Source organism: Rana temporaria, chromosome 9 (assembly GCF_905171775.1).
Source record: "Rana temporaria chromosome 9, aRanTem1.1, whole genome shotgun sequence".
NCBI lineage: Eukaryota > Metazoa > Chordata > Amphibia > Anura > Ranidae > Rana > Rana temporaria.
Window position 1 is genome coordinate 114,436,432 of NC_053497.1, and position 24,899 is coordinate 114,461,330.

Here is a 24,899-nt window from a genome sequence, read left to right on the forward strand (position 1 = left end):
GCTTCATTAAGACTGGTCTGGTGGGGATTAACCAGATGTCTGAAAACCATGCATCAAGGTGGACATGACCAAAGACTTGTTGTGCAAATTAAGAGATCACATGACAGTACCGCATCACCAACATGTAAAATCAGCCACAGCTCACACCCATCACTGTATCCGTTAAAGTGCAAGTTCACCCGTTAGTATATCTGCTGTGCGTTTTTCATTTTTCAGCTACTGGGCATTACCTTTTCACCTTTCTTTTGCCTTTCCTCCTTCTCCTACCTTTGACAAGTTACAGGTTGCCCCAAGGACACTGGGAGTTTGCCCAGCTCTTCTAAATGCCTTTGTCTTAGCAGGAGAAAAGTGGTGTCAAAATGCATCTAGACACGTCAAGTGCTTGGTTCATTGTTTTTCAACCAAAATATGAATTTATTCTGGCCATTGAAATGACTGAACACTCACACGCATGACATTGCCTCACATTTAGATGCATTGGCCATTTTTATAGCAACAAAACACTCCTCTTCTGAACACGCGCTAGCTCCGAGTTTTTTTTTTTCCTGCATGTAACATGGGACACATAGGCCAACATGGAAGGGTGTTTAGAGGCAGAAAAAGAAAAAACACCCTTAAAAATTATATTTTTGATGCCCAGTGTGCATGGAGCCTAACTCTAAATTTGTATGTGTGGGAAAAAGAAATTAATAAGTAAAACAAACACATCTCATCTCTGCAGCACATGCACAGTTCCCCTATGTTTTGTCTCCTTGCCTCCTGCAAGTATAAATAAATACACGTTCATCCAGCCAGAAATCTGGCAAGCTCCTAACTTCCTGTAGTGGGCCAACATTGCTACCTCTGCTGCACTAAAATTCAATGCAGTGTAAGCCCTGTCTGAGTTGTCCCCTGCTGGACTACCGAACACCTCCCTTTATCTTCTTTTCCATAACACCTCGTTCAGCAAGGAAAATCTTAGTCAGGACTGACAAGTATATCAATGTTAGCACCACCTATAAGAATCAACAGCTATAAAGACCAAAAGATGTGTGTGTTTTTTTCCCAAAGATAAAAAGGCCATTGTTGGAAACAAAAGTGAGTTGGGGCTCCCCTATGTAAGCCCCCCCCCCTCATCTCTTCTGCCACTTCAAGTGCGTAGTGAATTAAAGGCTGACATTAAAAAAAAAAAAAAAAAAAGTATGTATGTATGTATGTATGTATATATATATATATGTGTGTATGTGTGTGTATGTATGTATGTATGTATATATATATATGTGTGTATGTGTGTGTGTGTATGTGTGTGTGTGTGTGTGTGTGTGTGTGTGTGTGTGTGTGTGTGTGTGTGTGTGTGTGTGTGTATATATATATATATATATATGTGTGTGTGTGTGTGTGTGTGTCTCATTGAGCAAAATATTCTATGCTGAAATAAATCTAGTCTCTTTAAAGTAAATTTTGTAGGCGATACATGAGTAGCTTTTAAGGCCCCCCACTCACCCGAATGCAGCCCAGTTTTAACTTAACAAAGCTCTGACATGGTTTTGTATTGTTTGAGCATGTCCATTCCCTACTTTTAGAGTAAAGGCCATCACAATTCAACTGGTCCCACTTTTTAAGGGTGAATTTAAAAGTGAGCCTATTTTCTTAAATTTTACATATGCAAGCAAAACTTTTAAATATGCCTTTTAGGATCCATCATCTCATATTCCAGCAGTAAGTGCTACATACAGTACATTAAATCTTCAAGAGAATGTGGGACCTATAGGAGGGATGGGAGTACTCAACACCGCCACTACTTGAGGGCTTCCAAACGTAGGGGAATGTTATTTTTGCACCATGGGATATATATATGTATGTATACATATATATATATATATACACACACACACACACACACACACACACACACACACACACCATGTTTGTGTCTATTTTCCTTCTTGAAATACAAAAAGGTGAACTTGCAATTTAACAGCCTCTCAATCTAATCACAAAACAACAGCAATACACTCACAAATCCAAGTGGTTTTTGTGATAAAAGAAAATTCACACTCACACTCTCCTGAGCTGAATAAATGACAGGGGCCAAGAATAATAATAATAATAATAAAAAAAAGTAATGCAATCATTAAGATTTTGGTATTCTTTCCCCAAGTCCCAGGACACAATAAAGCGAAGGTGATTTCTCCTGCAGTGCCAGCGCCTCCTACGTGCGGTTTAAGGTCTGAAAAATTCTAGAAATTTGCAGCATGACGGGACCGGTTTCAGAGTCATTCATCCACTGCGTGCTATTTAACGGGTTTTCAAGCATGTCTTCAAATGCTGAAAAATAAAAAAAAATATATAAAAAACGTATATAATTAGCAAAATTTGGGGTTGGCAGTTCAATAAACACAGTAGCACCATCATATATTTTTGGGCTGAACCAGCATTCCAACATCTTCATCAATCTACAAGCAAGATTATAGTCTTGATTCGAAAGAAGCGGGATATGTTTATAATATTGTAGAACTGATGGATTAACAAGACCCACAGGTTTAATTAATACTATACACTGTATTTCTGCCACCATTCAAGACCCTATAAAATGTTAAAAGGGAAACGATAATATCTTTTGGACCACAAATGTATAATTTTCTTGGTTCTATAAAACAATAGGTTTCTTTTAGGAATGCTGGAAGCTAATCTAGCTGGATATGTGAACACCAGAGCTCCATCTGCTGGCAGGATAGAAGACGGCATACAGAATATATAGAACGTTTACATTTTAGATTAAGGCCCCTTTCACACATACGACAACCACCGCCCAGGGTTGTCCGGAAGAGGAACTTGTCCCCATTAACATGGCATGCCCTCAACAAAGCACCCAGCCCCCCCCCCTCCCATGTTGAGGGCATGCGGCCTTGTATGGTTCAGGAAGGGGGGGCACTTGTTCGCCCCCTCCCTTTCCTGCCAGGCTGCATGTTCGGATAAGGGTCTGGTATAGAATTTGAGGGAGACCCCACGCGTTGGGGTGGTCCCCTTCTAATCCATAATAGACCCAAAAGGGTCTGGTATGGACATGAGGGGGGGGAACCCCCATGCTATTTTTTTTCACAATTTGACAGCTGATGACTTATTGGTTGTTAAGGACGTGACGGCCAGCTTCCTGGCCCCCTCCTTGGCAACCAGCTAATATACAGTGTTTGAAGTTTAGTCACTTTTTTGGGGGAAAAACTGATGAATGCTTCATCCGTTTTGACGTGACTGAACTGATGAAATGTACCTTGTGCCCCCTGCAGGCAGAAGTAGGTGTGTGTATATACACACACACACACACATACATGATACAATGAAAAAAAAATAATAATAATTAAGTGCAACTGCCCCATCATGACCTGAATGTTGCAGTAACAGACAGAAAAGAGGGATTGAGAAGATCACAGTAAATGCTTTATCCGTTACGTATTCTAGAAAGAAGTTTCAGGTTTGTTATTGTATATAATCACAGATTTGTGGTTTGACATTGTATATTCCAAAAAGGTAAAATGTTCCCGTTGTTACTTCAGGAAGGGCAGAGAGCCTCTAAAACCTGCTTCAGTTTGAACAGGGAACTCCAATAGGGCAAAGTTATTAGTGATGTTACTATTTAAGCCCTGGCACAGCCGTGCACTTGAGATCACAGCCAAGAATTGTACAGTACTATGATGAGAAATCCTGTGTAACTGAGCTCACAATAAGATTATCAGCAACACTAGATGTGCCAGATGAAGGAAAGACACGGGGGCTAGCAGCACAAACACTAAGGACTCTTTCACACTGCTGTGACTTGAAAGTTGCGTGATTTTTCAGCAAATTTTAGGGAATGCCTGTGTAAACTTGAGGTCTAGGGACCTCAACACGCATCAAAGTCTGACCAAAGTAGTACAGGGACTACTTTGAAGCCGGTCCCAAGTCGCAGGAAAAGTCGCGTAAGTGTGAAAGGGGCCTTACCCATATTTAATGATGGCAAAGGACTCTGGGAAATTAAATTTAAAGAAGTCTAAATAAAGTAAAAATAGTATCTGCTAAAATTGCCATATACAGCCAAATAACAGTTTTCTCTTCTCCCCTCATTGGTAATTAGAAGGTAGCCAATGTGCAGTCTAGTACCAAACACCCTCTCACCCCTGACATCACAGCATACATATAGCATATTGTGGAGCTTCTAAATTTAGCTTGTTCAATTAACCACTTGCCCACCAGGTGAATTCTGGCACTTCTCTCCTTCATGTGAAAATCACAATTTTTTTGCTAGAAAATTAATCAGAACCCCCAAACATTATATATTTTTTTTAGCAGACATCCTAGGGAATAAAATGGCAGTCATTGCAATACTTTTTGTCACACCGTATTTGCGCAGCGGTCTTACAAGCGCACTTTTTTTGGATAAAAATCACTTTTTTGAATTAAAAAATAAGACAATACATTTTGCCCAATTTTTTTATATATGGTGAAAGATAATGTTACACCGAGTAAAATGATACCCAACATGTCACGCTTAAAAATTGCGCCCGCTCGTGGCATGGCGTCAAACTTTTACCCTTAAAAATCTCGATAGGCGACGTTTAAAAAATTCTACAGGTTGCATTTTTTGAGTTGCAGAGTAGGTCTAGGGCTAGAATTATTGCTCTCACTCTAACGATCGCGGCGATACCTCACTTGTGTGGTTTGAATACCGTTTTCATATGCGGGCGCTACTCGCGTATGCGTTTGCTTCTGCGCGCGAGCTCGTCGGGATGGGGCGCTTTAAAAAATTTTTTTTGGTTTTCTTATTTATTTTTATTTAGTTTTATAATTTTTTACACTGAAATAAAAAAAATTGATCACTTTTATTCCTATTACAAGGAATGTAAACATCCCTTGTAATAGAAAAAAGCATGACAGGTCCTCTTAAATATGAGATCTGGGGTCAAAAAGACCTCAGATCTCATAATTAGACTTAAATGCAAAAAAAAAAAAAAAAAAAAAGTCATTTTTTCAAATGACAAAAAAAAAAATGTTTCTTTAAGAGGCTGGGCGGGACTGACGTTTTGACGTCACTTCCGCCCAGCAGAGCTATGAGGACGGGTGAAGGAGAATCCGCCGCGGAGACCGCCATTATCGTGTACACCACCGCCCCCTGAAAAGATGAATATCTCGGTTGTGGCAGCAGCTGCTGCCGTTATCGAGATATTCAACTTTAAAAACAGGACGTCTTTTTGACATGGGGCGGTGGTCAAGTGGTTAAGCTTTGGAGGAAAAAAACTAAAACCTGGAAGCCAGTGTTGCCAACCGTCAGTATTTTTGCTGGCAGCCAGTAAAAAAAAAAGGGCACTTTTCTCCTGCTAGCAACAGGAAAATGTTGGCAGTAAAAAATATGGCCGTGATGCTCGGCTTGAAACTGCGCATGCACAGTTCTGCTCTGGAGCCACCCGAGACCATCCGAGTGTTTGCTACAGTGTTCAGGCGGCAGAGGCAGTGCCTGCGCACGTTGTATGATGTCACAGTGCAAGGAAGCCGAGAGGAGTCTGCGGGACAGGAGCAAGGCAAGCATTGAGCAACTGTCAGTGCTGTTTGGACTGAAGGGACCACCTGCCATGGAGAGATACTGACTCAGGAGTCCAGTCCCTGAGCTACCATATTTGCCGGCGTATAAGGCGACTGGGCGTATAAGATGACCCCCTATTTTTCAAGTGAACACATAGCTTTTGGGCTATACTCACCTTATAAGACTACCCCCTTCCAAGGCAACACCATTTAAAAAAAAAAAAACAACAACCCATGGATTCAACCACATATTAACCATCGACCTAAATGTAGACACATGGGCATACTTTACATCCACCACAATATTTTTCGCTATTCCAACAGGTGTTAAAGTCACCTGTGCCCCCATTCCAGCCTCTGCTCACCTGTGCAGAGGATCATCACAAGGAAGAGAAAAGCTGTGGGATTACAGAGCGGAAAGTCGGCTGTTACAGCAGAGTTTACACATTATGAATGCCTGCGCTCCGCTCGTGGTTACACACAGCCCTGCCTCCTGACCTCACGCTTGTAAGATAGAATGCCAGTCAAATGCTGGGACGTGTTCTGTCTATCTTACAGGCACGGGGTCAGGAGGCGGGGCTGTGTGTAACCACGAGCGGACCGGAGGCATTTATAATGTATACTCTGCTGTAACAGCCGCCTATCCGCGTTTTTTTTTAAATGTAAAAAAGGTCATCTTATACGCTGGAAAATACGGTACTTACCATTTAAAAAATAAAAGAAATATGTTTTTGCCTTATCTACCTTAAATCACATTGCTAACTGCATATTGTACTTGTTTGTAGCCTGAATAGTGAAATTTGCACTTAAAACTGTAATTGTGTACCTTTTGGAAATGCCAGTAAAAACTTGGCTGTGCAAGTAAATTTTGGGTGCCGCGTCAGTAAATTGTAATCTGGTAGGTTGGCAACACTGCTGGAAGGTGATTGGGAAAAATCTGATGCAGTTCTGCAAAGAAACCCCTCTCCAGTTTTAGTAAATCAACCCACTTGCGTCAATGTATAGGGAATGTAAACATTCTATATGCTCTATTGTTAAAAAAAAAACCCACACATTATATATGCAAGCTGTATTTCCTGTTTAGTAATGTCTGTGTGGCTATTCAATCTAAATTCAGCATCTCCCAGAAGGCAAGCAGGTCTTGGGCTAATCTATTAACCTATATATGAAATACCGTATTTATCGGCGTATACCACGCACTTTGTTGCCCTGAAAATCAGGGCAAAATCGTGGGTGCGCGGTATACGCCGATACCCGCGCCAAGTTTGAATACTGCGCCGACATATACCGAGCGCAGTACACTCGGGCAGTCTCGGCTCCTTCCGCGCTCACGTCCTGGACGTACAGGACGTCAGCGCGAGAGTTGCCGAGCCTGCCCGACAATACACGAGTGTACTGCGCTCTGTATATGTCGGCGCAGTATTCAAACTTGGCGCGGGAAACGAGCGGGGAGGACGCCGCAGATGGACGCCGGACCCGACGAAGAGGACAACCGAAGCCGCAGACTGACGCCGGACCCGACGAGGCCGCCGCACAAGACACCTAAACTGTAAGTACAAAAAAACTTTTTTCCACAGGAATCCGCTGCAACTTTAGGGGTGTGCGCTATACCCCAATAAATGGTATAAGATTCATATATATATAAAAAAAAAAGTCTGAAACCTATCTCAAAAATGATACTAAAATAATACATGATGTAACTGAAAATGCACAATAGTTTTCATTTAAAAGCAGAAAAGTACTTCATATCTGAGCAAAGCAAACAGACGGTTAAACCCATGATGCCAAATGTAAAGGTCCTTCACACCCATACACAAGCCTGAAATCATCCAGCTTGACAACAATCCTTCAAACTCTGAGGATTCCATTTACTGGAACAAAACATGCTCACTGCAGTTCCAACACCACACACACACAATAACGTTCAATAATCTAATGGCTTCATGTGGTGCCATCTTCACCACTCCTGGATAGGGCAGACTGCAGCACAGCTTTACGAGTGATTCCAAAGGACACCTACCTAGCAAGGTCTTAGGGTTGGTTAGGCCTAGTTGTACAACAGGGTTGTCTAGGATGGCTTGGAATAAAGGACTAGCAGTGTCAATTCCCTTGTCCAGCTCCTCTGGGGATGGTTTTCGGTCTCCCAGAAGCCATTCGCACTGCAGAAACAAACATGAATGACTACATTGTTCTAGGAACCGATAAGAGAAAGAAAATGTAATTGGGGGAAGGAATACGAAAAAGGCAATAAAAGTAATGAGAACGTAAAAGTGATGAAAGTGGAGGTCAGCAAAACAGAACAGAAGGGCAGAAAAAGATCTTAAGATATCAAACTACTACTCACAGCTGCATCCTGCTGGTTGTTGTTCACACGGAGTGCGTCAATCACTTCCTTCTCATCAAATCCCATTTCCATCAGAGCAATGACAGCCTAAGAGGATGAGGAGCAATGACACTAAATCAAAACATATACTGTACAGTAGAATGACAAGGGCTACACACATTCCATCCCTCGCCTTTGTGCATTACCCTGTAGCCCCCAGCAATACAAACACAATTAGTTCTATGTGACACGAGCCCAATTCTACTGCTGGTGATGGACATAAACAAAATTGGCTTTTATTTTACAGTTTATGGGTGAACGCACCATACTGCCCCACCTTTTGGACTAGTAGCTGGTTATCCCTTACAAAATTTTCACATTTCAGCTGTGGACCTACTGATTTCATATGAACAGTGCCATTATTGATACAAAAGCAAGATGTATATTTTTTGGGGGGCATGGCTGGTGGTATTCCCCTTCAAAAATGTTATTCTTCCACTCTGTTCAGTTACTGCAGAATTTAACCGGTTTATCATAACCCAAAAATTACATTTCTGGTACAAAGCATAATACATTTACTTGTAATTATATTTTTACAGTGTGTTTAGTTTTTTAAATAAACAAAAAAATCACCTGTAAAAAGTAAAAAAAAAAAAGAAAAGAAAAGAAAATAAAAGAAAAAAGGGAGAAAAATAAGCTGCAGATTCCATATCAATATTCACGTCTATTATAAGTGTTTAATTAGCCAATCTTTGAGCTCGTACATATCTACATAGAACCGTGGACAATTTATCTCGTTTTCTGGGACCAAATGCTATTAAGTCGATACCCGTGCGTTTTGGGTCTGAATGAATGTGTGGTTGGTGTTGCTATCCGTGTCATGATAACGTTATCATTCTTTACAATGTATGGTGGAGGGATCGCTAGACTTTTCTATAAGGTGGAATCATTTATAATAATAAAATGTATATTTTTTGCTAAAACCAGTTTTTGTTCCTCTTTGATGAATCCTGTCTGGGCTGTTTGCCCTCTCTTTTCCTTTTTCTATATGCATTAATCCCGATTCAGAGGCACACGCCTTAATTGATTTCATTAATCTATTTTTTTTTTTTTTTTTTTTTTAGGTGTATGTTTTAGCATTTGGGTAGTTAAAGAATTTATGATGTATTCTGAAAAATTACTAATTCTTTCTACCCAAATCTATATATTAGGGTGATACTTTTCTCCCGTTTTTTTTTCAATCTGCAATAACAGCTGGAACATTTCAACTTGGCAATAAAGTGTTGCAAATTTACAATGTATGATTGCTGTAATATGATTTTGTGTGTGATAACTAAATCGCTAAAGCAGTAACTGCCACTATTGGCTTTATTACAGACGGAAGCTTTACCCGTCAAGCTGACAACCAGCTCTGGCTAGTGTGCACTGCAAAAACAACCTGTCCGCAATGCAACATAAATGATCTAAAGACTTAAATGGGGTTGTAAATTTACAATTTTTTTCCCTAAATAGCTTCCTTTACCTTAGTGCAGTCCTCCTTCACTTGCCTCATCCTTTGATTTTGCTTTTAAATGTCCTGATTTCTTCTGAGAAATCCTCACTTCCTGTTCTTCTGTCTGTAACTCCACACAGTAATGCAAGGCGTTCTCCCTGGTGTGGAGTGTCATGCTCGCCCCCTCCCTTGGACTACAGGAGAGTCAGGACGGTCACTAACACACAGCTCCTTTATCTGCAACGTAGAGAGCATCCTAACTCTCCTGTAGTCCAAGGGAGCAACGTAGAGAGCATCCTAACTCTCCTGTAGTCCAAGGGAGGGGGCGAGCACGACACTCCACACCAGGGAGAAAGCCTCGCATTACTGTGTGGAGTTACAGACAGAACAGGAAGTGAGGATTTCTCAGAAGAAATAAGGACATTTAAAAGCAAAATTAAAGGATGAGGTAAGTGAAGGAGGAATGCACCAAGGTAAAGGAAACTATTTAGAAAAAATAAAAAATGTTCCTTTACAACCCCTTTAAGAGAATAGTATTCCGAAACAATGGTTTTCATGACCTAGTTCAGAAAATGGTTACCAGGATGTCTCTGCCCTAAATACTTGAGTCACCGACTCAGCAGCATAAAACTAGTTTAGCTGGAAGTCCTAATAAATATTCTTATTCTGGGCCAATAAATACATTGAAATGTTTTTTGGGTTAAACTTACAAATGATATCCTCAAAGAGGGTTCTGCAATGGCAGCCAATGTATTTTACGATTACAGGTATCCTGTAAGTGAATATCTCAAAGGCTTTTATATACACCATAGCAGGTTTTTAAATGCTTAAACATTTTCTTACTGAACTAGTTAACTCACCCGAGGATCAGGCCGAAATTCTCTTTTCCTTCGAATCTTTTTAAAGATTTCTGTGAGTTCATCTGTTGGCTCCTCTGCTGTGGCTCCTAAGCTGGTTTTGGGATCAGCAGAGGCTGAATCTCCTGCTGCTTCAGGTATATTCTCATTTGGGAGAGGAGCGTCTGCTGCTGGATCATCTGCATGCTCGATCAACCACTCCATGGCCTGAGTCACCGACATGCTGAAACAATAACAAAAAAAAATAATAATCAGAAAATGATAGAGGGAATGAAATGGAGTCCAAGAGGTACTAACAGATTGATAAAAACAATGGAGCAGCAAGAACCGAAGTCCCAAAAAATAAAATAAAAAACTAATTTAATCGCGCAGTCAATCTAGACATAAAACCATCATACAATGTCCATGAACCCTCATAATGCTTTAAACAGTAACCCTGCAGTACATGCAAGTGTTCAAGCCAACACTACTGACCTCTCCTCCTGAAAATGCCATTCACCTGGCTGTCAGAGTAAACCAATGGTTTTCACATTTTCAAAATCACCGATTCGTAACAAGCAAGCAGATTAAAGGGATTGTAAAAGTGTTTTTTTGTGCAGCCTCACTCCTGAGTCGCATTGTCAGTGTCTGTAGACAGTGTGGCTTGGCCCTGCCGCCGCTCAATTGTCACTGGCTTTGATTAACAGCAACAGGAGCAATTGGTGAGGGAGACAAGAGCTGCAGATGTACACAGCGCTGCATCTAATGAGAGCTCAAGTAAGTGTAATGCCCTGTACACACAATCGGAAATTCCGTCAGCAAAAGTCCGATGTGAGCTTGAAATCCGATTGTCTTTAGCAATTTCGACGTGCAAAATTTTGACGCATGCTCGGACGCATTAAACTTAATTTTCTCGGCTCGTCGTAGTGTTGTACGCCACAGCCTTCTTGACGATCAAAAGTTCAGAGAACTTGTGTGACCGTGTGTATGCAAGCCACGCTTGAGCGGAATTCCGTCAGAAAAACCATCCAAGGTTTTTTCCAGCAGAAAATCTGATCAAGTGTACAGGGCATAAGGGGCATTTTTTTTCCTTAAAAGGGATACTAAAGCCTTGTTTTTTTTTTCCTTCTTAAAAATAACAAACACATTATGCTTACCTGCTCTGTGCAGTGGGTTTTGCAAAGAGCAGCCCGGATCTTCCACTTCATGGGTCCCTCTTTGGTGCTTCTGACCCCTCCCTCAAGCAAGCCCCCTGTCAAGTGCCCCGACAGCAAGCAGTTTGCTATGGGGGCACCCGAGCCGAGCCTCAGCTCCCTGTGTCCATTCAGACACAGAACCACAGTTCAGTCTCACCCCCTCTTCTGATTGGCACACTTTGACAAGTCAGGAGGGAATGTCTCAGACAGCCGAGACACTCATGCACATCACTGGATAGATATGGGGCTCAGGTAAGTATTAGGGGGTCTGCTGCACACAGAAGGATTTTTTATCTTAATGCATTAAGATTAAAAACCTTCTGCCTTTACAACCACTTTAATGCAAGAAGTGTATTAAGTAGGGTTGTCCCGATACCACTTTTTTAGCACCGAGTACAAGTACCGATACTTTTTTTCATGTAGTCGCCGATACCGAATACCGATACTTTTTTTAAATGTCATGTGACAGTTTTCAAACCACAATACAGACTAAGGATATTTTCTTTAGAATTATGAAGAACTCTAACTCAAGACATTATAAAAGAATAAAAATGAGTAAAAATGAATAAAAATGTTTTATTTGCTTGTCACGCAGTAGTAAAAAACTCAAAGAATTTTCATAGAACATGTTGATAAATACAAAAAAAGTATTCTATTTAGGTATCGGGAGCATTTGCGCGAGTACGAGTACTCCCGCAAATACTAGTATCGGTATCGGGACCGATACCGAGTATCGGTATCTGGACAACCCTAGTATTAAGGTAAAATAGTTTAGGCTTTAGAACGACCAAGATCGACAGATTTTTCCTGACCCAAGACACTGTCTCAAAGCACCAAATTCTGAGACAGCCAGGAAACTAGCATTTTCAAAAGTAGATCAGCAATTGTAACCACAGTATTTCTCACATTAGAACAACAAAAATGCTTCAGTGCAGTGCAGCAATCCATCTGGTAGAGATGAGCAAAATCTCAGATAAACCATAATTATTTTTTAATAAAGGGCACCAAGACCAAAGAGTATGCTATTCAATACAACAGAGATGAAATACCCCAGTATGTGGTGACCCAAAGTGGGTATATACATAACATACGTTGAGACAGTAAACACCTTAAGATTTTATACAACTACTCAGAGACTGACTGCTTATCTGCTGCCATATCAGAACTCTGACATCTGCAGATTCACTGGAAGGAAAGGGCCCAGTACAGATTGCCACTCTGTTTCAGGTTTCATTAGTTGCTCAGAGTATCTGCTGATATTACATCCAGTACTGGCTTCTGCAATGTAACAAAATGTATGTGCTGCGATAAGAAGCATTATTACAAACTCAGAAGTACCTACTGATTTAACCGGAGGGACTTCACTGCTCGGCTCTCAGGAAACCCCATCTCCGTCAGCTGCCTTAGTGCGATCTCATCCACCCGATCCTCCTCATCTTCATCTAACATGGCTGCAAGGGATGAAAAAAGAATGGTAAAGTACCACATACAAAATCATTTTATCTGTAAATGAATGCAAATACCCTTCATACACATTCCTTCTGCGCTATATGGCAGTGTAACATGAAGAGGATAAAAGCACTTTTCAGAGCAGCAACTGTGCAGTGGTGTGACCCTTTTTATTTATTTTATTACAGACACTTGTATAGGATTGTCAATTTATGCAGCGCCTTATAAATACACTCACATGTAGCAACTCCATGCATTTAGACATGGTAAAGACGACCTGCTAAAATTCAAACAGAGCATCAGAATGGGGAAGAAAGGGGATTTAAGTGACTTTGAACATGGCATGGTTGTTGGTGCCAGACAGGCTGGTCTGAGTATTTAAAAAACTGCTATTTTACTGGGATTTTCACGCACAACCATCTCTAGGATTTACAGAGAATGGTCCGAAAAATAGAATATCCAGTGAGCGGCAGTTGTGTGGACGAAAATGCCTCAATGTCAAAAGGACAATGGGCAGACTGGTTCGAGATGATAGAACACCATCTCTGGTACGCACCACACATCGAACCTTGAAGCAGAAGACCACACCCGGTGCCACGCCTGTCAGCTAAGAACAGAAAACGGAGGCTACAATTCGCACAGGCTCCCCAAAATGTGACAATCGGAGATTGGAAAAACGTTGCCTGGTCTGACGAGCCTTGATTTCAGCTGTGACATTCGGATGTTAGGGTCGTCACAATTTAGGATAATCATCATGAAAGCATGGATCCACCCTGCCTTCTATCAGCAGGCCAGGCTGGTGGTGATGGTGGTGTAATAGTGTAAGGGATATTTTCTTAGCATACTTTGGGCCCCTTAGTACCAATTGAGCATTGTTTAAATGCTTTAAACTGCCTGAGTATTGTTGCCGACCATGTCCATCCCTTTATGAAAGGGTTGCCCAACCGCTGACCTGTGGGCCTCGCTCTGATGTGGCCGGTCACTTCCTGCTCTGGGATGGTGGGTTGGAAAGCCAAGATCATGGTTCCTGATCCGCCATCCCTGAGCATCGGTGTGAAGAATGGAGCCGACTCTAGAGGAAGCAAATTATACCAAATGAACTCCACCTGACCTGGGACAGCAGCTGCCAGCTACACCCACCAGTAGTAACCACCAGCCTTACTCACCCAGGGGGGCAGCCGGCAGTACCTGCCAGCCACGCCCCCCGTAGGGTAACCGCAGCAGCAGGCCATGCCAACCCAGGGCAACATTTGCCAGCCACATCCAGCCATACCCATCTTAGAAACACCGGCCCTGGGGGACAGCAGCAGCCGCCAGCCACACCCAGCCATACCCATCTAAGGGACACTCCGCAGCCGCCAGCACCATCCACCCTGGGGGAAAGCAGCAGCCGCCAGCACCATCCGTCCTGGGGGAAAGCAGCAGCCGCCAGCCACATGTCTCATTTAGCACAACTACCCAGCTAAACATGCCTATCATTTTGCCAATCTCTCCTAATAAGCCTGTTAACAATCACAAAGAAGTTCTGAAGTGTCTAATAGTTGATAAGTCACCTGAAAGGAGACAAGCCAAAGCAATTGTCACAAAAACCAACAGATGAAGAAGTTTCCTAAAAGGCCATATTTTAGGGGTCAATATAGTCTTTGAAAAACATAAAAAGTCATCTTCAAGTGACAGAGCAGTTGTACAGCAGACAAAATATAGAGGATATAGCGAGCAAGACGCTAGTGATGGTCCTCTGTTACTTGAGATACTGGAATGTTACTGTAAATAACACCAGGACAGAATTATCCCTGAGCTTTAATCACCACAAATAGCACACAGTGCACCAAGGCAAGAGCAGGCAAAGATCCACTAGTCATGCCTTAAGAAGCAATAAACCACATAAAAATGCAGCAACAAATTTTTCCCTTATAGAAGAACTCCAAGAAAAAATTGTAACCTAAATGATATGGCCCACAAATATGTCTTAAGCTGGCCAAACACTGTGCGAGTTTCATTTGGTTCTTGTGGGACTGGACGAAATTCACTCTGCCGGGGCACTGTCTGTTGGACAACAGTCGATCAGTCTACTCAAAGAAGACTGCTGGAAATTATTAGCAGAACTGACAGTTAAACAATAGCGAGAGATTTGATCATCCGCACTGTAAAGTATGATAGGAGCACGCTTTTATTTAAAAAAAAATTGCTGCAAGCATTGCAGTTTTGAACCACATCTTCCACCTCATCGATGGTCTCCAATCTGACAGGTGACCCGACAAATGTCTGACAAGCATGCAGCAGCCGACCGCCTCCAGATCAGTGCCCTCAGCCAATGGTGGAGAGGACTGATCGGATTGTTCTGGCGGGGGGGGGGGGACCCCCCTGTCAAAATACAACAGCTCAGTGTGCGAGAACGCTGTACTAATGTCAGAGCGTCTCCGACTGGAGCTGGCAATTTTTTTTTTTCTTTCAACCAGGTATTAAGCGCAACAGGATTGGGTGTACACATATGTTCGACAGCTCAGCCACATGTCCTGTTTGCTCATATGAAGCAAGATGCAAGTGGGAGGCAAGTGGCACCGACAGAAGCTGCAGCCCATCTCTGCTGGATTGCACGGAAAAAACCCTGACAGCTCTGGTCGGGAGAGATAGAGCTATATATATTCCACCCACTTTTTTTTTTTTTATTATTTAGAATATATTAAAAATATGTAAAATTACAAAATATTAAAATTATGCTAAAAAGTGTTTTAAATGTGTTTAATATTTGCCTGGAGTAATGCTTTTAAGCGATCAGCACAGTGGAAAATAAAAGGGTTCCAAAGGAGTAGTGTTTACTATATAAAAAAAGGCAATAAGTACGACCAAACAACCAGTGCCCAGTCATTTGACCAAAACCCAGCCAATAAAAACAGCAGTTTACCGAGTAACTTGTCATTTGAATTGCCTTCAACTCACCGTTTGCCTTTTTAAAGAGTTCAACAGCATCAGGGTTCAGAGCCAACAACTTTTGCGCAACTTCAATAAGGGACACCAAAATCTTTCGTAGCTCTGTCTGAAACTGTAGAAGAACAAGATGAAGACATATTTTAGGTTTGGCTACTGTAGGGGGCCATGCTGCGTTAGCGGTAAAGTGCGGCTAGTTTTAACTGCGCTTTACCATCGTTTTAGCTGTGCTCTTTGGGAGCGCTTTTAACCCCCACTGGCGGCTGAAGCAAGGGTTAAAATTGCCCGTGTTGCTGCGCTTCCGAAGCTTTGCCCATGCATTCCAATGGGCAGGAGTAGTGTGGGAGCGCTGTATACAGCGCTCCCACACCACCCCAAAGAAGCCGCTTGCAGGACTTTTTGTAACATCCCGCAGGCGCACCACCCCAGTGTGAAAGCACTCGGGCTTTCACACTAGGGTCACATGGGAGGCTTTTTTCAGGCGTCATTTTTAGCGCTAAAATGCCTGAAAAATGCCTTTAGTCTGAAAAAGGTTTTACACAGACAGTACTGAAAAAACTAGTAAACACACAAAAAAAAGTTTGCAACTAGAGTTTCACTCTAAGCAAGCACTTACATCTCTCATGTTGTGATGAGCAACTGAACGGTCCGCGTTGCGAACGGGTAGACCAGCAGTGGCCTTGAGGATGGCGTCCTTGTCTGGTGCTTTCTGCTCCTGCTTTCGCTGTCAAGAACAAGGACAGAATGTTTTCTTAAGAAACTATGATTGTTATGGTCTCTTTATAAATAAGTTTACTCTCTAAAAATACTCCTGAGGAAGTGGACATTAACGCAAAACATGTTGAGACGATATGGATATACTCCATGTAATAGACCATGAGAATATGCTTTTTGGTATTACTATGTAATTATACATCGAATTGAGAGCGTTTTTTGTGCCTTTAATTGGGCAAAATACTGTGTATGTTTTATCCAATTGTTGTAATAAAAGAAGAATTTTAGACCATTTACGTGTTGTTGTTCATGGAAGAACTATTTAAGTCCACACAGCCTCTAAATATTTATTTTCCATGAAAAAGGGGAAGTTCCTCTGAGCCTCAACCTCTATCCCATAGTAAACATGGCAGCTCCATACAGAGCTATGGGCAACAGAGCCGTGGCCTGGGTGAGGACAGTGCTGGATCCCTTGACTGGCAAGTGTCTTTATTAAAAGTCAGCAGCCACAGTATTTATTTGTGGTTGCTGAGTTCATTTTTTTTCCCCCAGGGTTAAGATCCACTTTAACCTAGCAATGGCAAAATGACACTGACCCACCTTTTCCTCTGCGGAAACCTCAGCCATCTTGGGTGGCGGAGGTGGTGCCCGCTTTTTAATTAACAGCAGGACATCTGTAAAGAGAGGACAGGAAAATTAGCATTCTATTGGCCTCAACAGATAAAGCAGCTAGAGCCAATAATAGGTTTTAAAAATGTATCACCAAAAGAAAATTTGTGTGAGTAAAATGATAAAAATTTAGTTTAGGTAAAGTGTTACATGACCTCGCAATTGCGACAGCGCTGAAAGCTGAAAATTTGCCTGAGTAAGAAGGGGGGTAAAAGTGCCTGGAATTGAAACATTGCAACATTGAAAAATGTTTGGCCTTTTTTTTTGTTGCAAAAAATAAATAAAAAATCCCAGTGGTGATTAAATACCACCAAAAGAAAGCTCTATTTGTGTGAAAAAAATTGATAAACATTTCTTATGGGTACAGTGTTGCTTGATCGCAAAATTGTCACTTAAAGTACAACAAGGTGAAAGCTTAAAATAGGCCTGGGCAGGAAGGGGGTAAAAGTGCCCTGTACTGAACTGGTTAACCACTTAAGGACCGAGCCTGTTTTTCAGACTCGGTATTAAGACGTTAAAAACAATTTTTTTTGCTAGAAAATTACTTGGAACTCCCAAACAATATACAATTTTTTTTCTAACACCCTAGAGAATAAAATGGCGGTCATTGCAATACTTTGTCACACAAGCGCCCTTTTTTTGGGGGGGGGGGGGGGGGGGAACACTTTTTTTAATTAAAAAATAAAACAGTAAAGTTAGCCCAATCGCTTTTTTATATTGTGAAAGATAATGTTACGCTGAATAAATTAATACTCAACATGTCACGCTTAAAAATTGCACCCGCTCATGGAATGGCGTCAACTTTTACCCTTAGAAAAATCTCCATAGGCGACGTTTAAAAGATTCTACAAGTTGCATGTTTTGAGTTACAGAGGAGGTCTAGGGCTAGAATTATTGCTCACTCCAACGATCGCGGCGTTACCTTACATGTGTGGTTTGAACACTGTTTTCATATGCGGGCACTACTCACGCATGAGCTCGCTTCTGCGTCGGGGCACTTTCAAAAAATGTTTATTTTTTTCTTATTTTACTTGATTTTATTTATTTTTACACTGTTTTTAAAGAAGAAAAAATTGGGTCACTTTTATTCCTATTACAAGGAATGTAAACATCCCTTGTAATAGAAGAAAGCATGACAGGCCCTCTTAAATAGGAGATCTGTGGTCAAAAAGACCTCAGATCTCATATTTAGGCAAAAAAAAAAAAAAAAAAAAAATTTGTCATTAAAAAAAAAAAAATTACAAAAATAAAAAAACGGCTCTTTAAGATGTATGGGCAGAAGTGACGTTTTGACGTCACTTCTGCTATGGTATGGAGATGGGTGGGGTCACCTTGCCCTGACTCGTATCCATACCCTGCCACGGAAAGGACCCGATCGCCTCTGCCGCTACCAAAGGCTCTGGTAAGCCTCTCTTCTGCCGCCGATAACTGATCTGTATCCGCCGCAGAGACCACCATTATCGTTAACCGGACCACCACCTGAAGAGATGGATACCTTGGTTGTGGCAGCAGCTGCCTTCAGTGGTTAAAGTTTTAACTTTTTACATAATTGCTGAATATTTTGTGTGACTTTATTTCATATCAAGATTTGCGGGGGAAAGTGGCTGTATTTACATCAGACAGTGAAATCAGCATCCTTGCTGAATGTCTGTTAGGAAATCAGCAACAGCTTACATCACCTAGAAGCTTTATTGTTTGGGGGGAAAAAATAGAACTAAAAAGGAAAATGGTTTCCTTTTTTCATTTTGGATAGAGTAAGGGGGAGGGAATATTATCGCTCTCATTTTTATATTTGCCATCTCTGTCCAATAGAGGAGATTTTCCTATACTTCCTGTCCCAGTCAAAACAAAGAGGGGAGAGGAAATCCCTTTAAAGTGATGGGATCCTGGGGGTGTCACCAGAACTAGTGTCCTCATTAGAAGCTTTTCCCTCAATCCCTATTCTACAGACAACCCAAAATTTGGGATTTTCCTTTACTTTCAATGATAACTGGAAAACGGGACAAAGAGGGTGAATCTCCCCAACCGGGGCACAAAGAGCAATAGAAACACCACAGGTGTTGTTTTTCCTTTAGTTACACTTTAATAGCAATTGACAATAATTCCGAACACTTCACAACACATGGATCACCTCTGTCCTGAAGGTTTTCTTCTGCAACGGTCTTGGTGTCAGACAGGACTCGCTCTGAAGCGGCATGGACTAGCTTATGATGTGTTAAGACCTTGGGATCTTCTAGGCTTCCGTGTGCACACTGCCAATGAGAGAAAAATATGTATCAGCCGATTATTAACTGAGGACAATGATTAAAAGACAATTCTTACTAGCATAACAATCTGCAATCCACATTTATGTGGAATTGGTTACTTTTTATTTAAATACTAAATTCACTTTTAGGAAAAGGTTACACCCATATCTAGAGTACATGTAACAGTGCCCCCATTCACCCATGTCCCACCACCAGAGCCACCCCTCCATGTGACAGCAGGCCAGGAATCTGCTCCCTGTACCTGCTGTCACATTTGAAAATGGTATGGGTGTATGGGGCTCTGTCTGCACAGCCTTGTCATTCATTCACAGAAATCAGTGAATGAATGAATTATAAGTCCTGTCTGCCACAACAGCAGACAGACTTGTAGTTTCAATAGACAGCGAGCCTGCTGATCAACACACTCGCAGTCCAATCACACTACCATTAGCTTAGTAACTGAAAGCCCGCACAGAGGTACAGGCAACAGAGCAGAGGCAGTGTGTGCAGGAGCCAGACAATCCACTCCATCGTGGGTGTAAGGCTGTGCAGGCTCCTGTAAAGAAAAAAAAAAATGCACTTTTTTTTCTCTTGTCAAAATATGAGCATTTATTAAAAAGCTTCACTGGTATGAGAACCTATGTACCCTATGTTGCTGTAAGAGGCAGATTTGGTGGATTGTTGTGATGCCGCTATCCTGGTGATATACTGCCATAATATTATAGGGTGCTGATCCATTGGCCTCAGTGTGTGCTTTTTTTGGGGGGTCAGCCCTGAGTGATTTGCAGTAGATGGAAAAGTGACAAGATACATTTAGTTTTTATCCAAAATCCTTAATAATACCAAAGAGCGAAGAACAAAATAGTACATATCAGTCCACATATCATAAGAGTCACAGGAGATCCAATAAGGACAAATACGGTCAGATCAAGACATACAAAAATAAAATATACAGTCACGTAGCAGCTCTATTTTTATTATGTCACAGCATAAGGACCTAATCCATTTCAGAGCAGATAAAAACCCAACTGGTGGGTACAGAAACATTACCACTATTAATACGGAAACCATTAACACTCATAACTGTAGGAGCCCATCCATCACCAACCGTGGAGGGGCCAATCTGAGGGTGCCCAACCAACTCTGTCATATGAGATCAAATTTACACAGCGCCTTACGATGGTGATAGGCAAGCTTTTTTCATCAGCAGGAGAGAGTTAACATAATCTACCAACTGTATTACAAGACATTTAATATCTAGTACCAGTAATTTGTTTTCTTATTAGATACAGAAGACGAATGATCATAAAATAAAATACTTGGTTGCTATAATTCAGCACCCAGAGCCCCTAGTAAACACACAACAGATCATTAGGAATGGGAACTTGTGCAAAAGTAGAAATTAATTGTAAAACCTTCCCCAAGTTTTGGGCAATGCCAAATCATGTGTATAAAGTCGCCTCTGTACATTACGTTTAGGGCAAATGGACATATCTCTTCTTCCCCAATCAAACAATCTAGCAGGTGCCTTAACAGTAGCACCGGAGAATAGCTAAGCAATATACCAAATGGCCCCCCCGTCTCCATTCATAAAATCCCCGTAAATTACTGAGCTTTGGATATCGGCGGTTGTGCCATAGAAGAGAAAATTTGAAAAAGCCAGGAATGGACAACGTGTCCTTTAGGCATCCCATACATAATCTGTTTTAATACTATTGGCTTGTTGCACATTATACACACTGGCCCAGATTCAAGAAGCTATTGCGCCCGCGCAACCATAGGTTGCGCGGCGCAATAGCTGTTTTGCTCCCGCGTAGCGAATGCCCCTGATTCAGGAACATCGCTACGCGGACTGCAGCCTAGGATATGACAGACATAAGCCTCCTTATGCCTTCATATCTCAGGCTGCATTCTTGCGTTGTCCGCTAGAGGGCGCGGCCATTGTGATCGGCGTATAGTATGCAAATTGCATACTACCACCGATTCACAAAAGTTGCGCGGGCCCTGCGCACGCAAGGTACAGAGTTTCCGTACGGCGACTTTAGCGCAAGGTTGCTCCTGCTATAGCAGGGGCAGCCAATGCTAAAGTATAGCCGCCCTTCCCGCTCGTGAAATTTAAATTTCACGTCGTTTACGTAAGTGATTCGTGAATGGCGCTGGACGCCATTCACGTTCACTTAGAAGCAAATGACGTCCTTGCGACGTCATTTGCCGCAATGCACGTCGGGAAAGTTTCCCGACGGAGTATGCGCTGTTCGCTCGGCGCGGGAGCGCGCCTAATTTAAATGATTCCCGCCCCCGGCGGGATCATTTACATTAGGCGCCCTTACGCCGGGCTATTTAGCATAGCGCCCGCGCAATTTACGGAGCTACTGCTCCGTGAATCGCGGGGATATCAAAATATTTGCGTGGGCGCAGAGCAAAAATCGTTGCCCTTTGCCCACGCAAATATTGCGCGGATCTACCTGAATCTGGCCCAATATATTCATACCCAATATACCGCTGAAGAAGGAATTTACTTGAAACGCGCCAGTTGGTCCAATACCTGGGAATGGTTCCAACTTCCATCTTACTCTGGATATGCTCTCATAAGTTCTAAAGCTATGGACTGCTAAAAGGGTATCCTATATAACTGTATCCCACCAAATGTGTTTTTTATATTACATATTTGTGTGGATTAGTGTACACATTGCCTCCAAAGTCCCATTAAAACGTATATATTTGTCACTGTTGACGTGTGCATTACAGCAGTAATGTGCTAGCTCCTCCTGACACCCCCCCACTAGGTGGTGCAAATAAAGGGGAAAAAAACAATCTCAGATAAATGTCAAAATAATGTCAGAAAGCTGCACAGTAGGTGGAGTCTAACAGAAAACGCCTGTTCTTTAAAGTGCACAAAGGACACGCAATTAAAAGGGCTGTAAAGGTTTGTTTTTTATTTTCTAAATAGGTTCCTTTAAGCTAGTGCATTGTTGGTTCACTTACCTTTTCCCTCGATTTTCCTTCTAAATGTTGTTTGTTTTCTTTGTCTGAATTTCTCACTTCCTGTTCCTCCTCAGTAAGCTGTTCTGGCTGACTAACCACCGCTTGGATGATGGTGGCAAGTTTACTGAGGAGAAACCGTAAGTGAGAAATTCAGACAAAGAAAAAAAACATTTAGAAGGGAAATCGAAGGAAAAGGTAAGTGAACCAACAATGCACTAGCTTAAAGAAACCCATTTGGAAAATAAAAAACAAACCTTTACAACCCCTTTAAGTAATTCACCTACAGAGGGTTATATTGCTGTCTACAGGAGATTGGACATTGGCAAGCAAAGCTGAAAGGGCAGCCTAGTATAATCTCCCCCACTGCAGCTGTGATCCCATCACAGTCCTGTGCCTTGCAGTTGCCATCTGGGGTCCATAGATTTCAATTGAACACCTTCCCCTGCAATTTGTCTAAAGACAGCAGGAGCCGATCGCTCTGTCGTCTCAGGTGCCCAGAGATTCTGGGAAGTAACACAGATCAGTGAGGACTGGTGCCAAAAAACAGGCCTTTAGGGAATTGGGGGCACAGATAGGTACTGGGGCATTTTTTACCCTAATGTAGAGAATGCATAAAGAAACACCCAACCTTGAATACCACTTTCAGTCCATCTGCTTTAATGAGTTTCTGAATCCTGGTAAAATAGAACCACTAGGGCCAAGATTCCACCAGATGAGTGCACTGAATCCCTGGACCTGTAAAGCGCCCTGCAGCTGACTCGCGTGTTTACACGTGTCCACTGTTCAAGAACCCATTACAGCCCAGCCATGCTTCTTACTCTTAGTGGGACCTGGGTACAGCTTTCATGGCATTTGAAGAAACCGAAAGGGATCATTAGAAGAATGATCATGATAAAAAGGCAAGAAAAGGTTTAGCTTCTCTTTAAGGAGAGAAGACATCCATTCTCCTAGGACACGCACAAAAAAAATGGTAGCACGATGGGAGTGGAAGGAGTTATTCTAGGTTGCCCTTACAGCTTTGTTTGCCTATGTCCAATCTTCTTAAGGCAGCAGTATAACCCAATCTACCTGAATTACTTCATCCTGTGTCCCTTAAAGCGGAGTTCCTCTGAAAAAAATAAAAAGTTAAATTCAGCAGCTACAAATACTAAGGACACTGATCTGTCCAGGGCACCTGCGATGTCCTCACCTGAAGCCAACCCATCCCTTGGCTCCAGCATCTTTAGTAAGGGAATCAAGAAGTGAAGCCCTGCGGCTTCACAGCCTGGTTCCCTATTGCGCAAGTCGTGCTGCGCATTCTGAATAGTCACTGCTGTCTTGTGGGACATGTGTGTCTCTCAGTGGGAGCAAATACCTGTATTAGACAGGCAACTGCTCCCCCCTGCAAGGTGCTAAATGTGACACCGAAGGGGGAGAGGAAGCGGAAGTTACTTCTTTTGGGTGGAACTCCGCTTTAACATACAATTAAGAATTATAGATTGCAGGTTTATTTAGGGTTATTTATATAGTTAAAGTTTTGAAAAAAAGCCATTTTGCTTGCCAATAAAGGTGTCTTTTTTTTACACCTCTTCATTAAAATAAGTAAATGTGAGAAAAGAGGACTGAGCTCATGGAAGAGTCCTCGGTGGTTATATTAGCACTCACTGTAGTTCTTTGATAATTCCCCTGAGGTCTCATACATTACAGTAGAATATTCTGTAACACAAATGCCTTCAGTGACTGCCAAACAATGATGTCAGCCTCTAAGAACTGCTCCTGGGATGCTCTTTGTTTTATCCACCAGTCCTGTGAAAGTCAGCACTGAAAAATGACTACCATTACAGTAATGCTACACCTCATCCAAATCCAGGCCCTCAATGGAATAGAAACACTGCATCATCATATGACGTTGCCACTCTCGGGCATCTAAAAATTTAGTATGGCTGTGTACAAGTGTGTAGAGCTCCTTCCCGTAGGCTGAGAGAGCTTAGGGCTTGAGACTACTAAAAAGCGTGCGACAGACAACTGGGTTCATATACTGTCCATTTAAAGACCTTAAATTGGGGTTTCGGGCATAATTTTATTTTTTTGGAAGCTAAAATTAACCACATTAAATAGTCCCTAAAATATATTAATAGCTCCCCAATCTTCCAGAAATCATTGCAAACACTTGCCTTATATCCTCCCAGCTCATGTTGTGGCCATATCCATCATATGTGTGGGCATGTGAAGCCCAGTTCCCTTTTCTTCCTGGTTTTTAGGGAGAGGTGCATTCTGGGTGATTTTTAGGTCCAGTAATGCCCAGAGATGCCTGGGAAATGAGTGTCATAATTTCCTAGGAGGCAATGGGCTCTTAGGACAGGAAGTTGAACCACCGCGGACTAGGAACTAGGCAGATTATGAAATCTGGCTAGTAAAAGCCAGATAGAAGCGAGTAAAAAAAAATTTACATTTTTTTTACATTAAAGGCAAGCTGTTAATAGAAAGTTCATTTTTAGAGCCGGTTCACACACAGGCGGCACAACTTTGGGGGCGACTTGGCAAGGCGAT

General features: G+C 42.0%; 1 protein-coding gene across 1 annotated transcript in view; it reads right to left on the reverse strand.

Annotated features, from left to right (window-relative positions):
- Positions 1–2,113: 2,113 nt before the first annotated feature.
- Positions 2,114–24,899, reverse strand: part of UBAC1 (UBA domain containing 1) — a 41,168-nt gene continuing 18,382 nt past the window's right edge. The window contains exons 2-10 of the mRNA XM_040324190.1: positions 19,271–19,391; positions 17,071–17,144; positions 16,373–16,480; positions 15,769–15,871; positions 12,722–12,830; positions 10,208–10,427; positions 7,877–7,963; positions 7,553–7,691; positions 2,114–2,307 (exon numbers count right to left, since the gene is read on the reverse strand). Of these exons, the coding sequence (XP_040180124.1) occupies positions 2,192–2,307; positions 7,553–7,691; positions 7,877–7,963; positions 10,208–10,427; positions 12,722–12,830; positions 15,769–15,871; positions 16,373–16,480; positions 17,071–17,144; positions 19,271–19,391 (1,077 nt within the window). The 3' untranslated portion in view covers positions 2,114–2,191. The remainder of the gene's footprint in view (positions 2,308–7,552; positions 7,692–7,876; positions 7,964–10,207; positions 10,428–12,721; positions 12,831–15,768; positions 15,872–16,372; positions 16,481–17,070; positions 17,145–19,270; positions 19,392–24,899) is intronic.